Consider the following 25,897-nt stretch of genomic DNA (forward strand, 5'->3'; position numbering starts at 1 on the left):
TCTTAAACGCCGGTCAGAGGGGGGCGGAGCCAAAAGCCCTCGCTGCGTCTCACCGCCTCCGTTTTACTGCGCGAGGCGTTTGTGCGGGACGTACATTGTACCGACGGACTCTACCGCAATGAACCATGCCGCGTCCCCACCTCCCCTCCCCGGCTGTAGTGTAGCCGAGTGAACGGTGCGTCGGGGACGGAGCAGATGCGGCTCTTGCCATGATTCGTCCCGGGAAGCGGAACTTTCAAGCGGCGTTGATCTTCCTGTCTGTCGCCCAGCTGACTACAGGTAAACTAGCTGACCGTCAGACACTCGTTAAGTTCATTCAATTGGTTCGTTCAGAAATTAATTATTAGAAGGTTTTTTATGTGAGTTATTAAATTGCCTCATATTTAAATTGCTTGTTAACTTGGAAAACTAATTAATTTAATTGACTGAAATTGCCCATATTGTATGTTATTGACTTTATCACCAAACCAAACACAACTACAAGTTAATTTAACTTTAAATGACACATTATATTACACAAATACATTCACTTTTGTACATTAATATTATATTTATTTATAATATATGTTATTACGCTTGATATCTGTTGCTGAATAAGATTTAAATGCAAAGACCTGTTATTAGTAGAAAGAAAAAACCCTCCTATACTCTACCTGTGTCACATGTAAGGCTGTAGCTGTTAATAAGACACGTGTTGTCCAGAAAAGACGAGAGGAATGAAAACAGTGCTTCATCAAGTCATCCAATATTCATTCTTCAAAACTTAAAATGTGCTGGTTTCATACAGCAGGACAGCTTTGTTTTATTTCACATCTTATTGAGATCTTTCTGGATACTCTTTCTTGCATATTGAACATCATTTTTTTTAGTAGAACTATTATAATTATATAATTAATTTATACATGTTTCTCCAATGTGAGGATTTGCAGCCTTTTCTTGTTAAATAGTAATTTTAATATTTTCATGTTTTGAACTGCTGGGTGGACAAACATCAATGGGAAAATGTAACCATGAGCTTAAACAGTGTGTTATTGGGATGTTTCATCATTTTGAAACAGTTAAGATGATTAATGTTAAAAAATGTAATATCAATTTTAAAATTTGCAGTGGCAGGACTTGCTCCTCCCACTCACAAACTATACCTGACTATTACCTGCTGCTGTCCGTGTGTCCTGGTGTGATCCCTCACCCAAAGGTTGTCTGTCCCATAAAGTTAAAAAGTGTTTTTGACCACTAACGGCTTGGCATAGAACATTAACACTAACTTACAGGAAGGTGTGTGTATGTGTGTGTGCGTGTGTGTGTCTGTGTGTGTGTTTCAAATGGGGCAACATGGAGATGGGAGATATATCAGAAAAGATGAGCTATATCAGAAAAGTATATGATATGATATATGATATGCAGAATGTATATATATATAGCAGCACTTGTTTGTCTCTACTCATGTCTACTTTATTGGACATCTCAGAGAAGGGCTGACTGGTGACATTGCACCTTTAAGTTTAGGAGTAAACACATTTGAACTTTGTTCAGGAAATAACTTATATCTCCAGAATCTTACCAAATCCAGAGTTCCTGGAAAATTACAGGCACTTGTTTCTTTATCTTTCACGGCTTCTGGTTCACGCAGTTTGTTGTGGTTTATATTCACCACGTTGAAATACACAACCTTTGAATCCCTAATCAATATGAAGTCACAAGTCACACCAGGTGTCTGATTTAGGGGGAAATAATACAGTAAATCCAATGTGACTAAAGAGCTGTGGCCTGATGTAAGTGACAGGAAAGATACGGAGCAGTAAACAGACTAAACAAGTATGTTAATTTTATTCAAATTTGTGTTTTTGTTGTTTCTTTTTAGCCAAATAATGTGATGCACTGTTGTTGTAATGATTGATTGATTTGCAAACTGAACACAGTTAAAGTGTTAATGGCACACCGTCCCCCAAACCGGTCATTTTGTTCCTAATAACAATGAAAAAACAAACAAACAATGGCTAAAACTTTAATTATTTGTCTGCAACCAGAAATTATGACAGAAGCCAATGAACACATGCAAGCTCAGTTATTCATCTGCTTAAAAAAAAGAAAGAAGATTAACCTTGTAATGTTACAGAGCTACAGTAGCTACAAACCTTAATCAGGTTAGTAAGTTTGTTGCCAAGCAACCCTAAAGTATACTGTTAAAGAACATTGTGGGGGTTTTTGTAAATCCATATTATTATTCCTATACATTATATAATTCCATCTGTATGACCACATATGCATAACATCTCTTTGACGTGTCCAATATGAATAATACTTCTGTCACAACAATTCAGCAGTTCGAACAACTGATGGAGGTTTATGTAGGTCTTGTATCTCAAACTGTATCCAGATTTTCTAGTTTCTTCTTTATACAATATAAACACCTCTCACGTTTGTTGATATGTGACAAATAGCCTACAGGTGATGTCGAACCGACAAGAAAAAACACGTGTCATGAGATGACATACGATCCCAAGACGCCTTTCATCAGCAGTCAATCCTCCAGACAGAAATACCTTTGATGAATGTTTTGATACAACTAGACTGGCCCGGCATGCAAGCTGCTAATTGGACAGAGAACAAGAATTTCACCATCCACCATTTTTAAAAGAATTTAAACTTTATTCGGCACACCTGGAAACTCAAAGCTCTGCTATGAATGAATTAACTTACATATAATAATACTTTTTGAAACTTGAGGTTATTGTTCGCTGAGCGAACTCATCTGCATTCAAGTACAAAGAGGTTACTTAATATTCAATGGTCACATTTTGAAAAAATGCTTCAAATATTGAAAAAAACTTTGTCTGTAAATGTTCTGATAATCATTTTTAAAACTTTATCATGAGATTTATACTTCCTTTGGAGACATTTAACTACCTTATTATGGAATAATATAATCAAGCATACATTTGAGCTTCTTCATACATTAAAAATAGTTCAGTTGTCCATTGTAATAGTAGAGTTCATTTCCAGGGTTTTCCAGAGAGCAGCCAGTGCAAAGCTTGCTTCTCAATCACTCTCAGTCTTATCAAACAAAGCATGACAGCAGCTCCGAGAGGAACACAAGATTATCTGGGTGTTAAACTAAGAGGCATGACGTTGGTTCTTCCACCTCCAGCCATTCAAGAGCCTGCACCTGCTTACGTAACAGCAGCTTCTAGAGCGTTAAAGACCGCTTGCAGTCTGGGAGTGAAACGGTTCGTCTGGTGACCTTTCACCCCCACCGATAGTCAATTAATGAACTGGTGTCCTCCAGAGAGCATCCGTGGAGAAAACAGATACCTAACCATCTTGTGACGTAACGTGTTTCAGGTCTGAAGTGCGTGTGCCAGCTTTGTGCCAACCACACCTGTGAGACGACCGCGGACGGCGCCTGCTGGAACTCCGTGATGTTGATCGACGGGAAGGAGGAGGCGGTCAAGACGTGCCTGTCGCCCTCTGAGATGAAGGGCCAGGTCTTCTGCTACAGCTCCCGGAACGTCTCCAAGAGGAACTGCTGCTTCACCGACTTCTGCAACAACGAGACTCTGCACCTACACCCAGGTACAGACAAAAGGATGCTTCTGACGCAGTACTGTTTCTCTTATTTAAAAAAAAAAGTGGGAAAGGAAAAGAGATCAAAACAATAGAGGGAAGATGGATTCATCCCCTCAGACCATTTCCCATTGCCTAGGAGTTGCAGTAGTCACTCGACAGCAACACCACCCCAATCAGTGTGGGATTTCCCACTCATTCTGGCCTCGGCTAGACGAGGTGGATGCTGATCCTACTAGATCCTGTGACATAACAAATCTGGCAGAGGCAACGGGACGGCGGTGAGTGATCCTCCCCCTCCCTCCAATGATTTATAAATAAATACTTTGTCAGGCATGTAGTCCTGCTGCAAGTTAAAAGCCTTTCATGGGTCTGCCGGGTGGAAGTTAAACAGAGTGGGATTACTTACACCTGTGGACAGACAATTCAGTGGAAAACATGGGAACATCAGTTAGACTTAGCACGGCGGTTCATGGTGGGGTTTTTTCTGTTAGAGTGCTGTAATGTGTTATGTCTTTTTGTTTATTTGCCACATATTCAGTTTGAGTTGGCAGTTTGAATGCTGTAGAGACTTCCAGAAATCATAACTGAACACTAACAACCCCACAGATTTTGACATATTATGACCTTGTGAATGATGTTGGACCTGGTGTAACATTAGCATCTATCTAGAGTGATAATTATACTGTATGTGGCGAGATAAAATATATATATATATATATGAGAAAATTAAAATGCATCCTATAGCCTTTGTGAACCTGCGAAACCTTCTATGACAATCATATTCATTTCAGTGCCTGCAAACCCCTTAGTGAATTATTTTTTCCAATCCCATTAATTACTCATGAGTACACCATTCTGGCGGACTATTTTCATTATTAATTCATCCACCAATTATTGTATTAGTTAATCAATAAAGGTTATATCAAATATTAACAATGAAAAACTCAAAGATATTCAGTTTATTCAGGTTAACAAATGTTATGTATTTGTGGTTAATTGATTATTAGAACTGTTAGCAATAAATTATCTGTCGATCAGCTAATCAATAATCAACCGTTTAGCTCTAACTTTCTTTATAGTTATAAATATGAAATATAAACATAAAAAACATGCCCCACCACCTTTTCAGGTCCCATCACCTGCATCGAATGTGCTAAAAGAGAACGCTGCTGTATTCAAAATCAGAACAGCCCAATTTTCCTCTTTCTGCATTTTAAAACCTTCAACAATATTCACTCCTGGTAAAAACATCCCTTCTTTTGACACCAAATGACAGAAAAAGTAAGGAAAACGAAAGAGAAAGGGCAAAATAAATAAAAAGTCAGATAGTCAGACCTGTACAAATCGAGTATCGAGGTGATTCAGGGGACTTAGTGTGTAAATTGCAGTCGACCTTTGATGAGGTGGGTCAGGGCGGCGCCCCCGGCCTGTGATGGCGTTGACTGTGAATTGAGGACACCAGGATCAATCTGTTCCACTGCTCTGCTAAACAGCAGCATGTGAGCTCATCCACTTTCTATACACAAGGACGTAATGACTCGTCAACCTTAAACAGCAGAATGCTTTTACAGCTTTGAGGTGAAGGAGCGATCCTCCTGTTGGACACCTTAAAGTGGAAATGACGTGCTGAGGTGACTTCCTTGACCCACGCAGAGTGGCCATTAAAGAGCTGCCGTTGGTAGAAGGTCTTTTTGCCACGTGGCCAGAGGAAAGTGTTGTTTCCCACTGTGTCTGCTGAGCTCCAGTTGGACACATGCAAGGACATGTATTTAGGTAAAAGGCTAAAGATGTCTTAGGAAACTGTGGTGCAGTTCACGACGTGCTGCTCGACACATTGGGCCATCTGTCAGATGTTGCATGTGTGAGGCACTCCCGGCGAGGACGTTCATTCCGTGGTTTGGGGGGATTTGAGGAGATGAAGAGGCTGAGGAAACATGGATTAGTTTTAGGACTCTCGAGTGAATTGTTTATAATGAAACTGTGTATGTTGAAAGAGTTCCTGCAGTCCCTCTTGGAGGTCAAACGAGGCGACAGCAACCTAAGTTGGCCGAATCAACTTGGTATCACTCTGAAGTGATTCATTCTTTGTATTTCCAAAGGCCTATAATTGAATTCTACTTTTCTTTTTTGCTGCAGTGTTCACTGTGCAGTGAGTTGTCAGCATGTCTTTAAATCTCCTATTATCCCAGTGCCCACCAGCTCTGCTATTTTTGTTTGTGTCCAGGTCTGTCCACCCACAGACAGAATGAAGGTCAGAGATGCCAGGTTACCTTGTTTTGTTCAACCCACCATTTACTCTCATCGTGCACCTGTTGTCCATCAGTGCATGCCACTTATTTTAAATGAAGAAGCAAAAAATGCATTTAGATTTTACTCAGAAACCTTTTAAAAGCTTCTGCCCCCGTATCTATGAATCCCCTTTGATTAATGACATTTATGGGCACAAGGAACATTCCTGGTGCTCTGAAGAAACGCATTTCTTGGCAGACAGAACTTTTACATCTGCCAAATGTGCAATTCCCATCTCTTTAAATTCTAAGATCGTCGACAGGGCGACGACTTCATTTTGCTGAGCTTGCGTTAAGGTCAGACGAGCGTTACAAACCATCAGCATATCTGTTATAATATAATGTCTGCTTGAGATGATGATTTCCAACTCCCAACTCGTCAAATGCTGACGCTTTGTCGCACCCCTCGACGTCTGATACCAACGCACAAGGCGTTCAAGTCACTACAATGTCAACCCACCCATCATTAGCCATCAGAGAATGCTGTAAGGGTGTGATGATGTATAAAGAGGATCCTGTACATGTTTTAAGTTTCAGTTTTTGTGTGAATTCACAACGTTAACTGCATGTTTACGGTTGTGGATCATCATCGTTTGACAAAATGTGTTGCTACTTCAGTCCACACACGATGCTCAATAATCCATAATGACCACCAGAGGGTGCAACGATAATGGGGAATATGTATGCGTGATCATTGTAAGTCTCATTCTGTGTGTGTTATCAGAGAGGCCTATAGAAGAAGCCGGCTGGAGCAGGTTGCAGCTTGCTGTGGTGATCCTGGTGCCCTCCTGCCTGTTGTGTGTGGGGATCCTACTGAGTGTGTTCATTGTGCAGGGCCACCGCTGTGTTTACAGCAGAGCCCACAAGCAGGACCCGGAGGATCCTCTGGAGGACCAGATGATGATGTCGCCCGACAAATGTCTCAAAGATCTGATCTATGACATGAGCACCTCAGGCTCCGGATCAGGTAAGCGGGCCGATGATGAGGGTTTGAACAAAATGTGAAGCAAGCGAAATCAAATGTAAGCTAATCGTCTTGCCGGCGTCTTGCAGGCCTTCCACTGCTGGTCCAGCGGACTATAGCCCGGACCATTGTCCTGCAGGAGATCATTGGGAAGGGTCGGTTCGGGGAGGTGTGGCGGGGGAAGTGGCGAGGAGAGGATGTGGCGGTGAAGATCTTCTCCTCCAGGGACGAGAGGTCGTGGTTTCGCGAAGCAGAGATTTATCAGACAATCATGCTCCGGCATGAGAACATTCTGGGCTTCATAGCGGCGGACAATAAAGGTATGAGATTCAGATGCACAAAACCAAGTTCACATTATAGTTATGAGATGAACGTGACTGACTGATCCGCTGTGTGTTGCAGACAACGGCTCGTGGACCCAGCTCTGGTTGGTGTCGGAGTATCACGAGCACGGCTCGCTGTATGACTACCTGAACAGGTACACGGTCTCTCTGGAAGGCATGATCGTCCTCGCCCTGTCCATAGCCAGTGGGCTGGCACATCTCCACATGGAAATCATTGGAACACAGGGTAAGGCTGTGGGCTCTGGCCTCATGTTGGGGGATTGTATGGGAATGTAAAAAAAAATTGTGAAAAATATCAATAGATCCAAAGTTACGCATAAAAATTTCAATTTTTTTCCCCAACCAACAGTGCAAAATCCCAATAATATATAATTTGCAATGATGTACAACATTTATCAGGGGGGATTAGCTCAGGAGGTAGAGCGGGTTGGCGGTTGGATCCCCGGCTCCTCCTAGCTGAGTGCCTGGTGTCCCTGAGCAAGACACCTCACCCTAATTGCTCCTGACCAGCTGGCTGTCGCCCTGTGTGGTTGTTGGGTGTGTGAAGGTGTGCGTGAATGGGTGAATGCCAGTCATTACTGTAAAGTGCTTTGGATGAAAGCACCATTTACCATTTATCATAAAACACATAATGTTTGGTATTAACTTTATAACTCCTGCAAAACGTTTGTTATTTTTAAACATCTCTGAAAGATGGAAACTATTTGTCGTCTATGAACTTTGAAGCACAAAAAACCTTTATTTGTGTGTTCGGTTCTAGGGAAACCTGCCATCGCTCATAGAGACCTAAAGTCTAAAAACGTCCTGGTGAAGAAGAATGGGAGTGCAGTCATTGCAGATTTGGGTTTGGCTGTGAAACACGACTCCAGCACCAACTCCATTGACATACCATCCAACCACAGAGTGGGAACCAAGAGGTGGGACTCACAACACACAACTACCACACATATATAATATATGTTAAAGAAACCTGTTAGATTTGCCACAAACAAAGGAGTCAGCCTCTGAATTTCTCTGAAGTCAACCTGTTAAAAAGTTTTTTGGCCAATGCTATTAATCGGCTCATAGAGTCGAGTGAGCCAGCTTCCCCTTGGCACTGTTTTCTGCTAGAAAAAGCAAACTTTCCTAATCAAGTACCCAGTAGGCTTCACCGCTTCATGCATATTGAGTCTCGCTATTTCCTAAAATAACATGCTGTTTATAACAGTTAGCTGTGTGTGTGCAATAATGAAACAATGAGTCTTGAAACCTCAAGTTATGTTATATTAGAAAGCAAACAGGGTTGATACATTAATGGTTATTGTAAGCCTTTTTTTGTATGATATAAACACATGTATCTATATAGACTAAAACGTAAATGTGTGTAGGATTTAAAATTGCTTTGGTGACTCCTAGTAGCACAACCAAGAGCTTGATAAATGTTGTTTTCAAAAATGATGTATTTGTCCTTCAAGTCCTCTCTTGTTGTTTAGAGTGAGCTTGTCCCTCTTCTAGTTAGGATTTTCGATTCAGAAAACACGGGGAGCCACGTTGACACACCATCACCGGGCTTTTTATTTCATTAGATCTTAATTGTTTTGTCCTCTGCAGGTACATGGCCCCAGAAATCCTTGACGAGACAATCAATATGACCAGCTTTGAGTCATTCAAGAGGGCGGATATCTACTCGCTGGGCCTGGTGTTCTGGGAGCTGGCCCGAAGATGCTCTGTTAGAGGTACTTTAAAAGGCACATATAGACTCCCACTTGTTTACAGACAAATCCTCAGCAAAACTGGCAGTAATTCGGCTACATATGTGTCACTGATGATGAAACTACCATTTAATTACAGTTGTTTATATACCAATTTGTATATCAATTTGTAGTTTCTATCCTTTTCAGTACTATGCGTCACAATGTGGGCGAGGAAAAGCGTGATGAACAAAATCTCCAATTCAATTTTCAATTCAATTTATATATATACATATATATTTATATATATATATATATATATATATATATATATATATATATGTTTCCAACATCATATTGTAAAAAAAATAAAAAGACAATCAGGCATCTTGAAAGAAGGAGTCCAGTTCTTCGGTCATCTCGGTGGTGTTTGCCACCGCCTCTTTAGTTGCACTGGATCCTCCACCTTTTGTCATTTTTTTTTCACAGGACTCCATGAAGATTTCCAGCTGCCTTATTATGACCTGGTGCCTTCTGACCCCACCATCGAGGACATGAGGAAGGTGGTGTGTGAGCCCACGCTCAGACCCAGCGTTCCCAACCAGTGGCAGAGCTGTGAGGTAAGACGGGAGGATGCCTCTGACGCATCCTCGAACTCATCACTAGTGTCTGTGGGAGACTGTAAAAGTCAGATAGCTAAGAAAAATAAAACAGACAGAGCATGCCATATACTTAGAGCAGAGGTCTTCAATGTTCTTCAGGTCAAGGCCCCCATCGCTGACATGGTGGAGGGACCCCTATTGCATATCATACACAATTGTGCTGCTTCTTAAACCGGGCCAATAATAACGTGTAGTGTGGCCTATAGTGCCATGTATAACAGTTCTTTGTAATGATGCAATACTAAGCCATTAAAATAATAATGTAAAGATTTGTACATTTATTAACATATTTAATTATATATTGACAATTTACATCCCGATTTCACAACATAACATTTAACAAATAGTTTATATTTTATATATTTGCTTATTATAAATTGCATTCATGTTAATGTGAATTTCTGGACATTATATTGGATTAATTTTTGGATTAAATCATTCTGGGGGACCCCCTGCAGTAACTCTGCGGACCCCTTTAGGGGTCACGAACCTCCTGTTGAAGATCTCCGATTTAGAGGATAAATTAGCAGACTGAATGAACAGCTTTTAGAACTGGAGCTCCCCTCGCTGGTGACTAAAAGCATTGTCGCCAGCTCAGTCGTTCTGAGATAAAAACTGACCGAAAGGCCACCAAGGCTTAAGAAACAACACATTTGTTTCCGATTGGAGCTTTTGAGATCGGAAGAACTACAATGAGATTAGCCATCTTAGATGAGGAAAATGTCAAAACAACAACTGTCTCCCTGTTGACACACTAGGCTCTGCGTGTGATGGGCAAGCTGATGAGAGAGTGCTGGTATGCCAACCCCGCTGCTCGCCTCACCGCCCTGCGGGTCAAGAAGACGGTGTCTCAGCTGTCCGTCATCAAGGACGTCAAAGATTAGGGAGCTCCCGTTTCCCCGCGGATCTGCACCGGTGCTGGCACTGGTGGGACGCGGCGGGCCGAGGGTTCGGAAAGAGAACGCCTGAGGCCGCTCTCTTAAGCACACAACCACACCGTTGACCCTCAGAGAGCTACTTCAGGTGGTTTTATTAGTGCCAAAGTTTTTGTGGGAAGCTTCTGTGGCTGCTTCGCACAAAGACAAGCGATTTAACAAAAAATAATTGAACCAAACCTTTGGTAGGAAGAGCCATATGAAATACGTTTTTTGTATAATGTATACAGATCATTTTTTTTTGCTACCTCAGTCATTTAAGTGCCCAAAGCTTTAAGTTGCACATTGATGTTTTTGTGCCATATGTTGATATATGTAAAATGCAGTATTGCTGAGTAGTTACTGTGCTAACTGACAATCACAGAGGACCGGCTCTGATCTTAAATGAGACACTTACAGACTGGCAATCTGCATTTTCAAGTGTTTGAAGTGCTTTTGAACAGTTATCACGGTACTAACTGTAGATGGTTGGTTGAATGTTCAGGAGAAAGGTTACTGTACACTTTACAGGGAATACTGTGCATTTCCAAGTGGATCCTTTAGCTAAACGTTTCGTGGAGGATTACTAATAATATTGATGACCTCCTGCTGAGCTGAAATTAATACCAATTATTGTCCTTTTGGATTTTAGTTCCTCTGGCCCTCAGACTTTTAAATTGAAGTCATAAATTAGTCCCTCCACAGTTTAACAGCCTTGTGTGTTCAGTAGAATACGTTTTTGTCTTGTCCTTTACATAAAGAGAAGTACAGCTATAAGCTCCTGCTTTACATTTTGCACATTTAAAGCTTTTAGTTTGTGAAAGGAGCCGCTCTCCGACAGGTGAATGCTACTTGTTGTCAAACAAAAAGGTCATTCATGAATGTGAAACCTATGTTTTATATTTCTCAAATGTATTTATTTCACACTGGAAGGGTGTTATTGAAATGATGAATGAAAACTTGTTTTTAATGGGAAATCTATAACTACATACAGTACAGTAAAAACAACAGGTTTCCCAAAGTCAAAGCAAAGACCATAAGATCTAATGTAGCATCAGCTGTGTTGCCTCTTAACAAAATAAGCTATGTACAGTAGGAAGTCGCTCTCTTGACAAATATCAGTTCATGTGCTTTTCTTTCTATGAAATGATCAGTTTGACTTCAATCATGAGATTACTCTACTTTGTGTGTTGCGGTTATGAAATATTTCAAAATGCAGTATTAAAGTGTCCGACTGGTCCGTTGAAGATCCGTGTCATATAAATGTATTTTTTTATTCTTTTTCATCTATGCTAAGCAAAGCTTATATTTTGTCTATCGTGTCATATCTGCTTCTCCAAGAATCAGACGAGTGACACAAGTCATGGCTACGTGTATATATAGGACTTTTCTGACTGGTGTCTTTCTTTTTTATATACATATTGTATATGAAATATCATAAAATACTACTTTTTGATGCTCCATCCAGTTATGTAGATCAATACTGTTTTGTGTCATTGCTCAGATTTCAAGCCATTGCATTGTTGCTCTTGCACTATTTATTCTGTGTAGAATTCTGTATCAGTGGGCGAATAAAGTATTTTTCATGGTTTTCTGTTTGTCTTCCTCGACATGTATGTGTTTTATGGTATAAAACGTCTCACCAACAATTGTGAACTTGAAAGCACTGATTGTGCAGAGCTTTGAACATTACTTTATGTAGGAGAGAATTTCCCGGAGCCACTTCTTCTGAAACCGGTCCTTTCCAATCTCCATCACACTTTTATCTTCACTGACTCATCTCTGCTTTCTGTTGCCGCTCTGGTTGTGTACGCTGCTTACGCTGCTGTCTGTTGGACCGAGGAAATGAAAGTGTAACGGCGAGGATATGAGCACTACACAGATGAGTCCGCTGCAGGATTGTGCTGTGAGCTGCTTTAACGGATTTTATTATGCTGCCTGTTACCTCAACAAGAGGCCACACGGTGTTAGCCACACATTCGTCATCAGTGGTCTCAAATGTGGCACAAATTTGGAACAGGTTTACATTGTAAGCTATTTTTAAAGAGTTGGCCTAAATTAATATTTTAGAACATAGAAACAGGTCAATTACAGACTGTATCATTGAAACAACAACCTTTAATTTGGTCTACAAAGAAAGCTTTTGAATGCATTGTTACATGAACGTGAGTTTTCAAAAAGTTTGAATCTAGTCAAGCAGAACTTTGCTCACATACAGAATCATTGATGATAGCGCATCCAATACTTTTCCTTTGAGTGCCATCAACCACGAGAGCAAAATGCATTCTTCTCTGCAGCCAAAGTGGTAGAAGTTTACAATGTCCTGGTGAAACGGGCTGTTCTGTTCTAGACGATCCCGTGGTCGGTTGGCCAACGGCTCCACTGCAGGTCAGTGGGGCAGAGGGGATTGCTGTGAGGCAATCTGCTGCCTAAGGAGTATTTCAACTGGGTTCTTACACACTCAGGCTCAAAGTGAAAAGAACATTTCCTCTGATGTTCTGGTCACCAAAGGCACGTATACGGGTTTGTGCACGGTGAAAGATGATCTGCTTTTTCCCTGCAGATTAAAGAGTGTACCTTTTTGTAGGCGTGGTAGTGGGAGATGGTTAGTGCAGTCTGCTTCAGTTTTCTTTACCCCATCAGCCATTGTTCCCCTGGCTGCTGGCCTGTGTGTGTGATCCCCTTTTGAACCAACCATGTCTGATGCCTTTGGCCCAATGACCCATGCTGTCTGTTTTGGGAGCGTGACACTGGCCCCCTCGGCTAAATCAGCCTTTTGTCCGTCCACATAAGACAGGTCTCCCTGCTTGGCAGAACACAGGACTCACGCTCACACTGGAGCTAAGCCCATTGAGAAACTCGGAGTGAGAGAGCCTGAAAGCAGGTGGTGGTGGTGGTGGTGGAGGTGTGAGGTGGCAGTTTCTCATGCATTACTGATTTCTGACAGACCATAAATCGAATTGCTTAGACGGCAAAAAGGGAAAGGGACTGTTTGAAGGGGAATAATAAGAAAAAAAAACCTTCCTACTTTGCTTTTCAATACAGCACACCATTTCAAGAGAGAAGAAGAAGAAGAAAAAAAGTAAAAAGGAAACAAGGTATGTGATCTGCAGATGCAGGTCCACCACAACCATCACATGACGTGGATTTCCGCTTAACGCGTTGTGTTTTCAGCTGCACAGCGGGGCAGGGCCACACGAGCTCTGAAGAGCTGCTGCAGCAGGACGCCATGGTGCTTTGAGGACTATTCTGACATGCAGTCCACCATGAATTTCAATGGACTTCCGCGCCAAGGCAGCCAAGAGAATTACATTGTGGATAATACTCTGAGGAAGAAGTGTTCCCTGTGGTACCGACGCTCACTGAGGGGAAGCAATGATCGACAGCGGCACAGCTCAGGCTCTTTGCCCAAAGTATGCAAGGTGAGGCAATAACTCAAGATTTATAGCTGTATTATATGATATGAAGTGTAAACACACACACTTCCAGAATTCAGGTCAAACATCATGAAACACTGACATATAAATGTGATTAGCTCAGACTTTTCTGATACAGCATTGTCTTGTAATGAGCAGTTCACTGATTTACCAACTGTGTAGAAAAGGAGAGCAACTCCGTGCAACTGGCAAAAAGCCTTTGATGATTTTAATCGTTTGAGTTATGCACCGCTGCAGGTTTCACATCGAACAACTTCTGCAGTTTCCAGGGAAGTTGATTTAATCTGTTGAATTGTTTTAATGAGGAACTGTGGCATTTCTCCTTTTGCAGCCCAAACTAACCACCTCCAACTCACTGGTTGATTACTCTGACCCACAAAGGTAAATATAACATATCTGATGTGTGCAATTTATCAAACAAAAGAAGGGTTCACCTTTGATATACATGTAAAATAACATGTATTACATCTTTGCTTTTATTGAGGATTCAATCCATAAAGAGCAATGCTAAAATATTTATTGTTTTGCATTTCTCTTTTGCACAGGAGCACAATTGTACTGGAAAAACAAGACAATGAAACATTTGGCTTTGAAATTCAGGTGATTTTATACTATCTATTATCTATATTGTTTTCATGCTTTTTAGTCTCTCATTCTTGAGTATTTTTGTATATTTTTGTATTTTTGTCCATGTGTAATTTTTTTTAATGCAAAGGTATTAACAGATTATCTCTTGTTGCAGACCTACGGCCTGCAGCTGAAGGACAGCTCTGCAGTGGAAATGTGCACGTTTGTGTGCAAAGTGCAAGAGGACAGCACTGCTGAGACTGCTGGCCTGACCGCAGGTGAACCACCCACACCCTCTATACACACGCGCACATGCACACGCACACACACACACATGCACACACACACACACACACACACGCACACACCCACACACACATAAAAAAAACAACCTCAGACCTTATTTTACCTTTATGGTGTCCATATTTAAAGGAAATGTCACATATCACCCGTGTAAACGCCTACACACACACACACACACACACACATACACAAATTAAAAGCAAAACCATGTTGTCTTCTCGTAACTGACCACTTCCTTTTTTTAGGAGATATTATTGTCACTATCAATGGACTCAGCATTGAAGGAGCCTCCCATCAACACATACTTGAGCTGATAAGAGAATCAACAAACAGTCTAAAGTGAGTGCCAAACAATACATAATGGACTGTTCAACATGACCCAACAGTGGAGAAACCCACTGCACAGAAATGAAAGCAGTGTCTTCTGTGTGTGTGATTCTACGTGTCATGTGATTCCAGGATGGAGACTGTATGTGGGAACGTGGTGAAGCAGATAAAGCTGGAGAAGAAGATGGACCTGCTTAAGGTGCGTCTCCTCCACCGTGTTGACATATTGCAGCTCTGTGGTTGTATTGAAATGAAATATGTAATGTAAAAATGAAAGAGCAAAAACTGCAAAAAGGAAGTAAAAAAAAAATGTGTTTCTTGCCCATACAGCAATCACTTCGTGAGAAATTGGTGGAGCTGCAAGCCCTGACATTACAGGAAAAACGTCTAACGCGAGGTGAGAAGGCCTGTTCACTTTTCAGACCACAGTTTCCTTTCACACAGCCACAGCTGGTGTCCTAAAGTGACACTGATGATGCTGTGATGCTGTGATGTGTAAACTCCAGATAAATTAGACAAAGGACTTCCCCCTGTCAAATGAACACAAGAGCTGCTGACAAACTTCCTGTTGCCAACTTCTCATCAGAGCACTTTTTCTCTCTAACTCGGGACTCTCTTCTGTTTTGACTTCAGGTAACTTGAACAACAGCAGCCTCCACCTCTCAATGCACTCCTCCGGCATCCTGAACTCCCCCTCGGGCCGCTGTGGCCGGCGTTTCTCCAGCGACAGCAGCTACAGGAGCATGATGACGGACGACAGTGACCAGGCCAGCGTCTTCGGGGATCTGTGCTCTCCCAGCCCGTGCAGCGCAGCCAGCACCACAGACGACGACGGCTGCTTCTTCTCCAGAGATTTCCCCTCGCAAGGCGGCTCCCGCAGGTTTTCCACGAGCTCCAGCCGCCATCACCAGTCCCTCAGCCGCTGCAGCAGCTCCAGTTTGGCCGACAGCAGCAGCTCCCTCTCTCCTTCCTGGGAGGAAGCGAGAGTGTCCTCCTTGTTCGGTACACTGCCCCGCAAAAGCAGGAGAAACAGTGTCCGCAAACACATCCTGAAGTTACTCCCTGGACTCCAGAGATCAGTGGAAGAGGAGGAGACGGGAGCAAACGCTCAGTGAGGCGTTGAAGGGTTAACAGGGTCAAAGAAATGTACATGGTGATGAATTGTTTCCCCACACTTAAAGTTGGGTTAACCCTATAAAATGACAGAGACAATGGACATTATGACACATTTGTCAATGTCAAAGAGGGTTTTGAACTGAGCCTCAACAGAGAGCCAATCCACTTGGCGTCTAGACTTGTGGCGGCACAAAAGCATTATGAAAAATGTACTTGTTTTGTTTGAATAATGCATGCAAGATTGTAATGTATATAGATGAGATGTTTCCTACTAGCTTGAATAAAGAACTGCATTAATCAGAAAAGGCTGTGTTCATGTAGAACCTTGGATTTCAAATTGAGACTATTGAGGCCTAATACAGATTATATATGTTTCAAGTCATAGACATTCAAATAGCCTTCTTCTTCTGTCACGCTCAGGTGGCTGACAACCAAAACCAAAGCTACTCAGTATAGATGTCTCTTCAGTTCCAAACAGGATGTGGCTACGAGGCGAGCTCAACCGTCTTCATTTCCAACATTATTTTCAGCTTGTGTACAACTTCTCAGGGTTCGTTCAGAAACGCTGAAACGGTTTCTGCTTAAATGTCTAAGTTGCACTTTCAGTGGCAAGAAAATACAGCGTATTCCAGAATGTCATACATGATCATGTTTGGGTATCAAACCAAGAAAAAGATAAGGAAATTGAGTAAACTTGTGAAATCTGACAAACGCACGAATGCAAGATAGCCAATCATTCTAAACGCTCTAAAGGTGTAACTTGTGCATCACAGCTTGATCTGCATTGAAGATATTACTCTGGGGAATGCACAGTAGATAACAAAAAAAGAAGCTAAATAAACAGAGACACCTCACACATTTCCTGTAATACGTGTCGCTTCTCTGGTTTCCTGCTGCTAAGCAGACAGAGGTTGGGTGGGCATTGACGCATTATGACATACTTTAAGTTAAAGCTGTTGAGATATTTTTTTTTCTTCACTGTTTTTCTGTCATGAAGTACAAACTGAAATGGTTCAATAGGCTCAGAACAGCCTCTTATAAGAAAAAGAAGCATTGTTAAAAGTTGTGTAGACACATGTTGAAAGAGGTATTTACATCTAATTACAAGTAAAAGTATGACTGCAGTAAAATATCACCCTGATAACTGATTATCATATGACATATATGAGATTGTGCATTAGTCTATTTCATTATTTATCTAGTTTCTCGCTTTTTTGGGGGGGTGAAATACTAGAATATGTTTGAACTGATGAATATACTGTTACATCAGCATTTCAGGCTTAAGATGCAATGGAATTTACATGCACTTAAAACTTAAGACATGAACAGGGCTTAACTCCAGCACATGTGCACCGAAACACTGCAGAAAAAACCTACAGGAGAATGTTAATCCAGACTCAAAACGTTGACGGTGGTCACCCAACAGAGATTACCAAAGAATCAGTACAATCACTTCATATGCAGATCCCAGAGTCACAAAGGGTCTTTGTTGGGGCCACAACAAAACCCCCGTTCTTCGGGGGGCCCAACATGCACACGGAATTACATGGTACTAGCACTAGAGAGCAGAGTAGAGAGCTCGGCGTTGTACTGCTGACTGATACGCAGGATGCAGTCCTTCTTCGCTCCTTGACAATGTCGGGTAAATAGTCAATGCCGAGGCAGAAAACAGCTTGACTATTTTCAAAATCACAGGCTGATGGAGATGAGCACAGAAGACGCGCTGGCATCCCAGGTGCTGGAAATCATTGGTGGGATCACTCCTGAGGCCCTCCAGACGCTGGAGGAACCTGATGTGTGGTCCACGGAGGAGGGGGATGACTCTGTGTTCTACAGCGACGAGGATCGAGCTCATCTGGACATAAAAGCAAACACATCTTGGGCTTCTGGTGCCAACGACTGCAGGCGTCTTGTCAACAGTCTTGCAGTAGATGAGGACGATCCGGGGGAAGATTTGATTATTGGCGAAGAGTTGGGCGCTGACGTGACTCGGCAGGTGATTCAGACCGAACAAGAAGAGGAACGGCAAGAGCTCCAGACACCAAAAACTGAACCTACGGATCATTTAGATCCTGCAGATCCGGGAGCACGATCTAATCTAACTCCAGAAAAGTCAGAGAGCACCTGTGAAGGATCTCCAACCTGCACAAACATGCAAACCCAGACAAGAATACCAGCAGAAAAAGGTAAGAGGAATGAATTATTATTTGATTATTTGAGAGGAAGGTTTTTGTTGACAGAACGCAAAACCAAAAATGTCCCTTCCTTTTCTTTGAAGCGGATCTACCAGTGGAGAAAGAAGAAGTGACACCAAACCCTGAACCCTTTGATGCATCTAACACGAGGCTGAACGGGGAGGCAGGCGCCTCGGAGCAGAGTTCTTGTGCTGAAGTCCAGATGTCGGGTGACGGGCAGCTTCAGGTGGAGCCAGAGCAGGACTTCCACGTCCCCGTGGGGTTTCATCAAAATCCCAGTCCAGGTTACTCCACTCTGCCCCTGCCAAACAAGTCCGTCCACCAGAAATCCTTCAACCACCTCTCTTCCTCCAAATACGGCACCGTGTCCTACCGCAAGATCCGCAGAGGCAACACCCGCGAGAAGATAGAGGAGTTTGAGTACATGGTCATGAATTTGTAAAAAGATGGGTATGATGCCCCCTTTACAAGAAAATCATAACCGCTTCTGGATTTGATCCATAACAAAAAAACCATTGCCCATCATGTGGGACAGTTTATATATTTATTTGTTCTAAATCCACTTGTCTCTCTGATGTAACTCACAGGGTCACATGAGGTTTTTAAATGAAGAGTGTTATTTATATATCTGCTGTTTCGTATCTGATGGGAGAGCAAAACCATCACATCTAAGATGGACTTTATGGTTAAGAGGAACATGATGTAAGGCAGGTATTTGAGCAGCAGATTACATAAATAAGATGCTCAGCGTTTTATAATCCTACTAATAACTTAGATGTTGTTTGGTATTAGAGCTTTGGGATCTTAACCTCCTGTATTTTTGAGTGATTTTCTTAACGTACACTAAGATGTCCTAAAGGCTACAGGATAAAAACAATAAAGAGATCCATGTAATTACATTTTATGTCTCTCATCGTTTTTATTACTAAAGGAAATGTGTTGCCGTCAGTGTGTGGTGAAAGAGTTGAAGCACAGAACGCATTATCATGAAATCACAGCACACATTTATTCCATGTTTCGAACCAACACTTCCCTCTAGTGATGAGAAGAAATTCATACAAAAGGGACCGCTTTCACAACAAAACCTACACCTAAAATAATGCTTAAAACCACCGAAGTGGCCGTTTCACCCATGTGCCTCATCAAAAGTACATGACATCTAGAAAAGACGATGTCCCACAGAAAATATATGCTGATACATATACAAATGTATACATTATACAAGACATGCAATTTAACATATCAATCAGTCCCAGCAAATACAAAAAAAAAAAAAAAAATCTCATATCTAGGAGGCCCTGTTTTATCTTTGGCAGTGAGCTGATATGTTGCACTCTGGAGTGTTCTTCCACAGACCGAATCCCTTTGGCAAACTCTAGTCCACATCCTCCGAAACGGAGAGAAGACGCTCTCCTTCCTCTGGCACAAGTGTTTCAAACTGGTCAGTCCATGCCGATAGAACCAAAGGAAATTAGAAAACATTGCACATCTCCACACCCTCTGCTTTACAAGCGCTTCCCACCACACCTCCGGACAGTGGTGCGTCGAGCCGGGACCACGGAGCCTCCTGTAGTGTAAAGGCCACTGACGGTCTCTATAGTGCACGTTTGGGACTCTCGTCACTCAGTGTGGTAGTGCGTGAACTGCCACTTCTGGAAGGCATTTCTGGTTTCACACGGCTTGAGGTGGAGAGCGTCACCCTGAGGCCCCGCCTCCAGGCACATGTGGTTGGAAACGTACTCCGATATGAGGTGCTCCGCCTTCCCGGGGACAAAACAGAAAAACATGATTAACGAGTCGAGCCTCTAAACACGCTTTGATTCCAACTGGCAGGCTAGGAATTTCTAAAATGACAGAGTTGGGAAAGGAAGAGAGAAACAAAGGGAGTAGACAAAACAAAAAAGGTCACACCCAAAGTCAGCGTACCAGAGCGGAGTTGGATGATTTGTGGAACCAGCGAAGTTCAGGCTTGGCGTTGTCACATAATTGTAAAGCGAAGCCGCTGCCCTTGCCGTGGGGAGCGACACATAGATCTTGCTGGCGAACGTGCCTCATCCAGGTGTAATTAAAGTGCTGACTCTGAATACCAGAGGGGAGGAGAGAAGTGTGACAAGGATGTAATTATGCCCCATGAAAACTGAAGGATTTTGAAGGATGGTCGGTGGTGCTGCTGTGACCCCTAAACGACCACATTCAGAAAGGCCTCGTCTTGGACTCCACCCTTGCTTATCTTGGCACGGTCCTCCCTTGGACTCCCGATTGTCAAAATTGCACAATATCTGCATATTTTCCTCTGAAACACTTCTTCTTTTGCAGTCGTGTAATATGTGAAATAAAAGAAAGAGACCTACCTGCTTGCTGAGATCACACGTGTCAAACGACAGAGAGCCTTTCTGCAGCGAGAGGCATTTTCTTAAGCCGCGATTAAAGACCTAAAGGGAAGAAAATAACAGAAGTGGAACAACGGCGCTGCAAATATTTGTTTACTCTTTAGAGTTATGCAGGACAATGGGCTTTGTTGCTGTTCTCATTTCCTTGACGGAAGGCCGTTACGGCTTTAATGGATGTCTATCCTCGTTCCAAACGAGCACAATCAGTCTCTGTTTGGGTTCTCGGCAGAGATAACGAGCTTTCATTTTTTTAAAAGATCTCTCAGGGAAATGTAAACACACTTACCAGGCCCTCAGCTTTGACCAATGGAGCGTTCATTTCTGGATACACGTTATCCAGGTACCACTTGAAGCTCTTGCATTTGAGCCTTTTCCTCAGCTCAATCTGCTCGGTCAGGTTGCCGATGTTGGTGATCTTATGATCCAGCAGGTGGTGGTAGCCGTGGCCGTAGAAGATGTCCTTGTACTCGTCCAGCCAGACCTCTGCCACCCTCGCCAGGTTACGCTCCACTGTCTTCTGCCTGTCTTTGGGGAACTTGTATGGATTCTGTCCTCGGAAGATGTGTCCCACTCGAGAGCAGGGGATGATCTCGATTTCCCCTCCGCACATCCAGATCTGTCCAACACAGAGGGTGAGGAGGCGGGTGAGAGAAGCTCCCAAACACCAGGGGTCAATATTTATGTATGAATTGGAAGAGTGATATACCTTAAATGAAATCTCCATGTTTTCACCACCCCACACATCCAAGCCTGGATCATAGGCACCCAGCTCATAGAAGTACTTTTTGTCTATGGAGAATAGGCCTCCAGCCATAACTGGGCATCTGTGAGAGAGAGGAATACATAAAAATGCAGTAGAAATAACAATAAAATGTGAATATGAAAATTGACTGTCTAGGGTACCTGATGGGGTCTGAGATGCTCATGTTGTTCTTCTTAATGTACTCCTGTGGTAGTGCACTCCAGCCGAACACCAGCGGCCATTTGAAAATGCCTCTCTGGAAGCTGTCGACCAGCATGTAACTGAGGAGAAAACAGCCAGAACAGAAGCTCCGCCATCAGACACGATCACATGACCCGCGTCGGCTTGTCAAAACGCGCTGGCGTTGCGAGTTTACCTCATGTCCTTATCACTGATGACTTCAATTACCGGGCAGGGCACCTTCTTGCGATCTAGATAGACTCGCTCCAGCAGCGGCTCCAGCCAGCCCACGTTGCATTCCACGTGGGAGTCGAGGAAGGTAAGGACCTCACCTGTGGCGCGTTCAAGGAATGCAAACATCCTGCAGTCACTAAACAAACAGCCACGTGTGCAACGCTCACAACGCCACTCCTTCAAGAGAGCAGTATAACTTTTCACTGGCGCCGCGCTCCTGCTTCAGTGTTGACTACTATTCTATATACATGCACATCTATGAAAATGTGCACATTTCTGAAAATGTAGATGCACCGAACTTTGCAACAGTTTGCAAAAATACATAATCTGGGCCACATACTTTCTGCACTCTTTATCTATTTAACCTAGTTATTTTACAATAGGGTTAAAAGTGCATTGACTAGTTGACATTTGAACTTTGCTGACATGCTTCTGAAAGAAAAACGTGGTTATGACGAGGACACAATGGTGTCAATTCTGTAACTGTCTTAAATGGTCCTCATTTATATATTTACAGTAATGACTGACATTCACGCACACAGTCAACCACGCAGGGCGACTACCAGCTCGTCAGGAGCAATTAGGGTGAGGTGTCTTGCTCAGGGACAGCAGGCACTCAGCTAGGAGGAGCCGGGGATCGAACTGGCAATCTTGCGGTTGCTAGCCAACCCGCTCTACCTCCTGAGCTAAACCCCCGTCTTCATCGTCCTTTTATGTGAAGTTGTGAACCAAATCCCCTCAACCATCACTTATAGTACATATACTGTACATATAGTATCTATGAACCACATATTAAAGGCATTTAGGACACGAGTCACTGCAGTGGTTACCTTTGGCCACAGCAGCTCCAGCCAGCCTGGCCCTGATCAGGCCTTGCCGCTCCTTCAGACGGATGATTCGCACTTTGGGAAACTGGGCCATGTACGTATCTAGCTGCTTCTTCAGGGAGTCTACAGGGAGAAAATATTACACATCATTTTACAACAGTAACTGCAGAAATTATTGCGTATAGCTTTAAAATATGACTTAAAAATGCTGCTTCCAATTCAAACTACTGAGTATAAACCAAATAATGGCTGAGTGTCTAATAATAACAGTTATTTTGTTCTACTTCTATAAACCTGAACTGACATACTTCATATTACTAGAAAACTCAGACAATAACCAATAACCATACTTTTTATACGACGCATTGAATCAGAATACTTTCACATAATCTCACGCTGGTCTGCACCTCGTTGTGTGTGTGTGCCTTCTCAAAATGATAAACTTTTTATTTAACTTGTATCGATTGTTGCCTAACAAAAATAAATCCAGGTTTGTACAGGCTGTGGTGTAGACAAAATATGGATTCATTTAAATATAAAGCAATTAAACAAAATCAACATTCATGAATGAGTCAGAGAGGCAGCTGCAAGAAAGGTCAACATAGTCAGAAGAGTGAGGTATAATTAATAGACAAATAAGAAATATTACAATGTATTAGTTTGCCTAGGCTATAAATCAAACTGACAGTGTACATAATGCCTCTTTTTGACATACTGTGCCCCCCCCTTCAAGGTAACACTCTCTACCCATGATGCATTGGGGACACTCTTACCTTTGGTGCTGAAATCGTCCACCAGAATGATCTCTTTGAGGAGGTTGGGTGGAGATCTGTTGAGCACGCTGTGCACAGAGCGGAGGAGCGTGGACCACACTTCATCCACGAAACAGAAGATCACACTCGTGGAAGGCAGGTTATCGTGGACCAGATTCTGTGAACACCTGGAAAAAAAACAAAAAAATCAGCAAAAACAAAAGATGAAGAGATAAAAAAACGTGCAGATGAAGACTCACGTTTCAGGCCTGGTGTCTGGGATGGCGCGGTCCACCGGGATCTGGTCGCTCAGGTAGACGTTAAATTGCCCTTCATCCCATCTCTTCCTCACTTCTGCGTCTTCGTTACTGGCGGCGAGCGCTGCCTGACCAAACTGGCCCACGGCGTTGACGTCCCTGGGGGCGTAGGTCGCGTCCAGGGAAAGCACTTTGTGGACACCTGGTTTCCGGAGGGAGTCCCCCTTGGGGTCCTCTCCTGCTTGGAGCTGGATTTTAGGTTTCGGGGTTTCCCTTGCCGCCTTGAGGTCACTCTTGGACGTCGTCTTAACTTGTTTCTCGTTGGTTTTATCATTTACCTCCTTTCCTTTTACGACCTTGATTGCAGGTTTGGATGTTGTTTTAATGGGGAGTGCCTCCTCGCCCTCAAGCGGTCTCACTTTTTTACCATCCTTGCCTTTTTTGTCTGTCTTTGACTCAGCCTGAGCGTTCTGGCCTCCATCTCCAGCGTTGACAGCTCCCTTCTTTGAGGTTGGTAGAGGAGCACGCTTGTTTTCCTGAACGCCAGGCGCCACCTGGGTGATATTAGGCACCGATTTCATCCCGTTCAGATCCAAGTTTACGGCTTTCTTCTGTGCAGGAGCTTTTTGTACCTCGCCTCCTCCTCCTTTGTGGTCAGGAACTACATTTTTACCCCCCACCACTCCATCCTGACGCTGACCTCCCCGTCTGTACACATGGGCCAGCTTGATGCTCGAGCTGAGCGGTCCTTCCTCAGCACGCGTGACGTCAACGTCCACCCTCTGCACCGGGTGTTTGAACCTCCTCTTCATCACCTGCGTCACCTTGTGCTGCTGCTGCTGCTTCGACACCTCCCTTTCGCGGATCACTTGCTCCTTCAGCAGCTGACTGTTCACGTCGCTTATCGACATGCGAAGTGCAGCCATGTCAAGAAGCAGCCAAACGACCGAGGCGACGAACACAAACCCGAGTACCCTCCCACTCCCCCTCAAGTATCTCCCGAGCTTCAGCATTCTCGGGCTTTCTTAAAAGAAAAGGGCGGGGGGGTTAAAAAAGGGAAGTCCACGTGAAATATAGAAAACGTCAAAGTACCATAGTGAGTCTGAGTTGTGGGTAAAGTTTTCTTTTCTTTGGAGAGGTTGTCTGCCTGCGTGGCATGCTCGAAGTAATAGCCGGAGCAGCAGCAGCAAGTAGTCGGTGTCAGTCAGGAATACAGCAGCGCCTGACACCCATAACCTAGCCCAGCACAAAGGTAGGTAATTCAATGTTATTTTCTCATACCGTTTCGCTCCGGTCACCTCCAACCGCCGGCGGACATCATGTATTTTTCTTTTCTTTTTTGTCTCGCAAAAAAAACCCCCGTCTCCGTCGCTTAAAGGAACTCAGCTAAAGTTGTCGGTGTCTTCGCTGAATCTCCACGCCACAACTTTTTTTTTTTTTTTTTCACTGAGACAGTTTTGTATGAGGACGTAGCGACCAAGTTCCACTCTGTCAGTCAACTCTGATTGGACAGTTTGGCAGGAAAGTATCGGCCTACAGCGCGGGGCTAGCTAACAGCAAGCTAGCCGGAGGGAGCTAGAACGGTACAGGAAGTGTGGTGTTCGGCCTTCAAAATAAATCTGTGTCAGAGTCATTCAAGGAATGTGTTTACACTTGGGCAATAAAGCTGACTTAAAAAGCTTCTCAATTTACATACACAGAAACAGACATACAACTAAAACAAGGATAACAAACTGAATAAAGGTAAACGTAAACATTTGACCACTATGTATGGATATACAAGTATTAATACAAGCACTATACGTATATGTACACAAGCAAAGGATAAAAACATTGTAAATCGTTTAGAAACCGGATGCTAAAACACCTAAATAAAAAAAAACGTCTTAGCTAATTTTCCCCAACACCACTTAGGGGTAGGTTAGTCGTCTTAAATAATGATAATAATAATTTTAATCAATAATTTAATTAGTCACAACACATGGCAATAAAAGTGTCCCAGTCTTGTCTTACCAATTGGTGAAGACGTCTTGTGTTTTCTCTCAGGGCCACCATACGTACCTTTTAAATCAACATGGATGAGGAGTCCCAGCTGCCGCTCTGAATCATCAAAAGTTTGACCACCCTCATTTACATTGCCACTAAACCAATCTAAAGATGC

The 25,897-nt window shown here is 43.0% G+C and overlaps 4 protein-coding genes across 5 annotated transcripts; 3 read left to right on the top strand and 1 right to left on the bottom strand.

The window, feature by feature from the left end:
- On the top strand, positions 1–11,988 carry acvr1c (activin A receptor type 1C). The gene is made up of 9 exons (XM_084022546.1): positions 1–279; positions 3,343–3,573; positions 6,580–6,822; positions 6,909–7,139; positions 7,222–7,389; positions 7,924–8,080; positions 8,754–8,878; positions 9,323–9,453; positions 10,254–11,988. Exons 1-9 carry the CDS (start codon positions 210–212, stop codon positions 10,377–10,379), a joined length of 1,482 nt encoding a protein of 493 aa, XP_083878672.1. The 5' UTR covers positions 1–209; the 3' UTR covers positions 10,380–11,988.
- A 1,346-nt stretch (positions 11,989–13,334) lies between these two features.
- cytip (cytohesin 1 interacting protein) lies at positions 13,335–16,464 on the top strand. Of its 2 annotated transcripts, none has more exons than XM_084022681.1 (8): positions 13,335–13,822; positions 14,178–14,227; positions 14,392–14,446; positions 14,589–14,691; positions 14,962–15,055; positions 15,176–15,242; positions 15,374–15,440; positions 15,677–16,464. In XM_084022681.1, the coding sequence occupies exons 1-8, from the start codon at positions 13,664–13,666 to the stop codon at positions 16,156–16,158; spliced, it is 1,077 nt and encodes a 358-aa protein (XP_083878807.1). In that variant the 5' UTR covers positions 13,335–13,663; the 3' UTR covers positions 16,159–16,464. The 2 variants fall into 2 exon arrangements, with proteins under 2 accessions (XP_083878807.1, XP_083878806.1); XM_084022680.1 differs by having other exon boundaries at positions 13,510–13,831.
- Positions 16,465–17,711: 1,247 nt separating this feature from the next.
- On the top strand, positions 17,712–19,006 carry LOC311022100 (uncharacterized protein). The gene is made up of 2 exons (XM_084023132.1): positions 17,712–18,345; positions 18,438–19,006. Exons 1-2 carry the CDS (start codon positions 17,859–17,861, stop codon positions 18,794–18,796), a joined length of 846 nt encoding a protein of 281 aa, XP_083879258.1. The 5' UTR covers positions 17,712–17,858; the 3' UTR covers positions 18,797–19,006.
- A 335-nt stretch (positions 19,007–19,341) lies between these two features.
- On the bottom strand, positions 19,342–25,231 carry galnt5 (polypeptide N-acetylgalactosaminyltransferase 5). Its single transcript, XM_084022786.1, has 10 exons — positions 23,740–25,231; positions 23,501–23,667; positions 22,731–22,850; positions 21,863–21,998; positions 21,648–21,767; positions 21,451–21,568; positions 21,031–21,360; positions 20,706–20,786; positions 20,281–20,433; positions 19,342–20,114 (listed from the first exon to the last, which is right to left on the bottom strand). The coding sequence occupies exons 1-10, from the start codon at positions 24,747–24,749 to the stop codon at positions 19,974–19,976; spliced, it is 2,376 nt and encodes a 791-aa protein (XP_083878912.1). The 5' UTR covers positions 24,750–25,231; the 3' UTR covers positions 19,342–19,973.
- Positions 25,232–25,897: the final 666 nt, after the last annotated feature.

Source organism: Eutrigla gurnardus (assembly GCF_963514095.1).
Source record: "Eutrigla gurnardus genome assembly, chromosome: 12".
In the NCBI taxonomy this organism is placed as follows: Eukaryota; Metazoa; Chordata; class Actinopteri; order Perciformes; family Triglidae; genus Eutrigla; species Eutrigla gurnardus.

Excerpts from the sequence above, each read along its gene's own strand:
- acvr1c (XM_084022546.1), top strand. The coding sequence starts at position 210 with ATGATTCGTCCCGGGAAGCGGAACTTTCAAGCGGCGTTGATCTTCCTG. Across the intron at positions 280-3,342 it reads TGTCGCCCAGCTGACTACAG|GTCTGAAGTGCGTGTGCCAG; the intron begins GTAAACTAGCTG and ends AACGTGTTTCAG. Across the intron at positions 3,574-6,579 it reads GACTCTGCACCTACACCCAG|AGAGGCCTATAGAAGAAGCC; the intron begins GTACAGACAAAA and ends GTGTGTTATCAG.
- LOC311022100 (XM_084023132.1), top strand. The coding sequence starts at position 17,859 with ATGGAGATGAGCACAGAAGACGCGCTGGCATCCCAGGTGCTGGAAATC. Across the intron at positions 18,346-18,437 it reads AAGAATACCAGCAGAAAAAG|CGGATCTACCAGTGGAGAAA; the intron begins GTAAGAGGAATG and ends TTTTCTTTGAAG.
- cytip (XM_084022680.1), top strand. The coding sequence starts at position 13,664 with ATGCAGTCCACCATGAATTTCAATGGACTTCCGCGCCAAGGCAGCCAA. Across the intron at positions 14,447-14,588 it reads CATTTGGCTTTGAAATTCAG|ACCTACGGCCTGCAGCTGAA; the intron begins GTGATTTTATAC and ends CTCTTGTTGCAG. Across the intron at positions 15,243-15,373 it reads AGAAGATGGACCTGCTTAAG|CAATCACTTCGTGAGAAATT; the intron begins GTGCGTCTCCTC and ends TTGCCCATACAG.
- galnt5 (XM_084022786.1), bottom strand. The coding sequence starts at position 24,749 with ATGCTGAAGCTCGGGAGATACTTGAGGGGGAGTGGGAGGGTACTCGGG. Across the intron at positions 21,569-21,647 it reads AGCATCTCAGACCCCATCAG|ATGCCCAGTTATGGCTGGAG; the intron begins GTACCCTAGACA and ends TCTCTCTCACAG. Across the intron at positions 20,434-20,705 it reads CGTGTGATCTCAGCAAGCAG|AGTCAGCACTTTAATTACAC; the intron begins GTAGGTCTCTTT and ends TCTGGTATTCAG.